Raw genomic sequence first — 3796 nt, forward strand, 5'->3', positions numbered from 1 at the left:
CACCAGCCAATTGCCCATGGCCCCTCCCCCCAGCCAGCCCAGCCCTGATTGGGCCCCGATCAGGGCGGGCCTGCCGGCCAACCTCTCGCTGTCTCCTCCTCCCAACAGGCCTGGCCCTGATCTGGCCCGACTGGGGCCAGGCCGGCCGGACCCCACCCATGCACAAATTCGTGCACTGGGCCTCTAGTAGCTATTATAATATTATTGACTATATTCCCTATGCTGTACTTTACATACCCATGACTGTTTTTATACCTGGCAATTTGCACATCTTGATCCCTTCACCCTTTTTGCCCACTTCCCCCAATCTGGCAACCCTCAATATGTTCTCTGTATCAGTGTTTATTTTATTTTTGTTTTTTTAGATTCCACTTATAAATGAAATCATATGGTATTTATCTTCCTCTGTCTGACTTATTTCACTTAGCATAATACCCTTATAGAAGTTTTGGGCTCCTACTTCCTTTTATTAGATAGGCATAAGCCTTCAACTATTAATATAGTTAATTTCTGTAACTGCCCTGGGCTTTTTAGTGAGCACCCCAAAGAGCTAGCTTTTATTCAAGGTTATAATAAATCTACTTGATATTAAAATTTATTGACCACTTCCAGAAAACAAGCTAGCTAGGTGACCAGGACAACAGTATCAAATTATTCAGCTAGAAAATCAGGGAAGACTGTCTTTGATCACTAAATCTAAAATTCACTCAATGTTTCTGATCTGTTCTTCGTCTGAGTGGGACTTAGCAAGTACTTTGCCTAATAAAATTGGTTAATAAATTTAAAGAATTGATACTAACATTTTGTGTGGCTGAGAGAACATCTTAAGACCATTTACCATGCATTTTCTTGTTTTGTTAGTTGTTTCCCTTTGTAATTGCACCCTAAACTCAAACATTCATGAGATTCCCCTATGCTTGGGAAAGGTTGGATAATCCTTAAGGCCGCATTGAGTGCTGTGTGTTCCACAATCTGGCCCCAGCCAGCCTTTCCATCTTAGTTCTTCACACATCCACACATGAAGAGTTCATAATCAGTCATCTCAATGGCTCTGGAGGAACAGGTCACACACTTTCTTACATCTGCATCTTTGTTATGCTTTTCCCTTTATAACCAGAGACTTCTATTCACCTCCTTTTAAAATACTACTCTCTTCATGAAGTTTATCTTGAGCACCCTACTTTAGATAAATATCTTATTGATTAAACTAACCAAAACTGAGGAATCCTTTCTTTCCTCTGTTCCTCTCTTTATTTTCATTGTGAATGTTCTGAAGATTGCCATTGAGTACTGAAATTATTAAACTTTTATTCACTTATATTCAAGAAGCAGATAAAGAAAGTCAAAATATGGTTTTGCTTGTCTGCTTTCCAAGTTCCCTTAGTAAACACAATCACTTAACTCAAATACTAATGTCTTCCCAAATGACAACTGTAATAGATACAGTCACTCTTCTCTTCTATCTTGCTGCCAGAGTCCTCTTTTTGTTTAGAAGGTGTGTGTGTGTGTGGTGATAAAAAGGAATCACTAGACACAGGAGATGGGAGATACACCTGCATAAAATCAGTTGTTGGTATGCCCTTTCAAAAGTATTTTTCTTTGATTAGAATACTAATTTAAAAGCCTATTAACAGCTTCATTACACAATTCAACAGTCCACAGATTTTTCATTAATCAGCTGAATTAAGGGGAAAAGAGGACTCCACCCATTAAACATCAACTAAAGGAGGAGGGAGAAATGTGAGATTCGACTTTGGTCTGTCGTTTTTTTGAAAAATGTCTAAGTCTCTGATTTTCCACTTTACTGATGTCACTTCATAGATGGTGAGCTCCTCTGTTGCCTGCTTTCCTATCCAGTGTTAATGAAAAGCAAAGGACACTTTTATAGCTATCTTACTGGGCAGTGGAGCAGGGGCAGTGGAAACATATAGTAAGGGCTAACGTAGCACCTCAGATGAGAAAGTGAAACAGGCTCTGGCAAAAATGATACTGATAATTTCAGTAAAACTCTGCCAAGTGGGTGATTAGGGTTAAAGTTACATCATTCTTCCGGCAATTTCAGCTCTCTGTTAAACAACAACTTTAAATCAATGGGTCTTTCATAGTCCAGTCTATGTGGGGAACAGCTGTTCAACTTTTACTAGACAGCTGAAGCCATGGTGTCTGAGAAAGTGGCAGAACCTGCTAATAGCTGAAAGCAGCTGCCAGCAGTTCATCATCTCCACATCGGAATGCTCGGAGCAGAGTCACTGGCTAACACACACAGCACAGGTGATAGCCAGGGCCTGGATACACCACAACCCTGATTTTCAGAAATCCTGCACAATGCAAAAAAAGCTTAACAACAACAACAAAACCACACGAACTTAACTAATGGCTTGAACAGGAAGAGAGAATCATTTCTGAGGTTAACTGTTGGAGGAATATGGCAATTTTTACCCATTTGCCTGACTAGCCTAATAGCTTTCCTCAGAACTAATACCTTTCTTTTTCAGCATAGTTTTTCTCCAAATACTGGTAGAAAATAAAACTTAAGTTTTTAAATTATAGCTTAACAGATATTAAGCATTTTCCTATAATTTTATTTATTCCTAATAAACCTAAAAATTCCTATTTACAATAACATTTGTATCGCAACAAATTTATACTGTAGGAAGGATATATCTGAAACTTGTTAAAGCTAATGTGAAAAAAAGAAACACATACAGCAAATCTGAGCCACTTATTTAACTCCACTAACAATATGTATCTACATTCACAGAGTTCTTTTCCTTAGCAAAAACAATCCAACATTTTCCCCAGGAATTTATTTACGTATATATGAAATAATAACTTATTGAACCTAAAAATAAAGACAAATTATCTAGCAAAAACAATTATTCATTTTTTGAGTCGAATTCATTTTTTGAGTAGCACACATGGTACAGGGAAATGGAGCAAACAAGGAAGAAAGAAGTTACATGTACTTCTAAATAGATTACTTTGTTTATTTTCTATGCTATCTTATGAAAACTTTTGATTTATTTCCTTCTCCATATTTTGCCTTCATCCAATTGCCTAGCCTTATTTTTATCTTGTTAAAACAATTATCCTTAGAAATTACAAATTATTTTAAGAATGAGAGAAGATATGAAAAATTCAAGAGTAGCAAATATTTCAATAGTCTCAAAAAATGAACCCAAGAGGAAAGTTCTCTGTTTACATACTTTCTCAAAATCTATTTTTTTCATGAAATTTTACTAAAAAATTAATTAAAAATATTTCCAAGTAGCTCCTACATGTTATTAAGTAGTTAGATAAAACAAAAGCCTACCTGTGAGAGGTGAGGGTGATCCAACTGGTGTTGATGGATTTGATGGAAAACTACTGCTGGTATGGTCAGGAGAATAAATCTAACCAGAAAACAAAAGACATACACATAGAAATATGTGACAACAGCAAAAATATAAATCTATTTGTATAGATTTATTTATTTATTTTAAAATATATTTTTACTGCCCTAACCAGTTTGGCTCAGTGGATAGAGCATCGGCCTGCGGACTGAAAGGTCCCAGGTTAGATTCCGGTCAAGGGCATGTACCTTGGTTGTGAGCACATCCCCAGTAGGAGGTATGCAGGAGGCAGCTGATCGATGTTTCTCTCTCATCGATGTTTCTACATCTCTATCCCTCTCCCTTCCTCTCTTTAAAAAGCAGTAAAATATAATTAAAAAAAATATATTTTTACTGATTTCAGAGAGGAAGGGAGAGAGAGATAAAAACATCAATGATGAGAGAGAATCACTGATCAGCTGCCT

General features: G+C 36.9%; 1 protein-coding gene across 13 annotated transcripts in view; it reads right to left on the reverse strand.

Annotated features, from left to right (window-relative positions):
* TCF12 (transcription factor 12) overlaps positions 1-3796 on the reverse strand; it is a 364778-nt gene that overhangs the window by 32650 nt on the left and 328332 nt on the right. For all 13 annotated transcript variants that reach the window (XM_005867002.2, XM_014540340.1, XM_005867004.2 and 10 more), the window contains one exon: positions 3314-3392. In XM_005867002.2, coding sequence (XP_005867064.1) covers positions 3314-3392 — 79 coding nt within the window. The remainder of the gene's footprint in view (positions 1-3313; positions 3393-3796) is intronic.

The sequence above is a fragment of the Myotis brandtii genome, unplaced genomic scaffold, assembly GCF_000412655.1.
Source record: "Myotis brandtii unplaced genomic scaffold, ASM41265v1 scaffold242, whole genome shotgun sequence".
Lineage (NCBI taxonomy): Eukaryota > Metazoa > Chordata > Mammalia > Chiroptera > Vespertilionidae > Myotis > Myotis brandtii.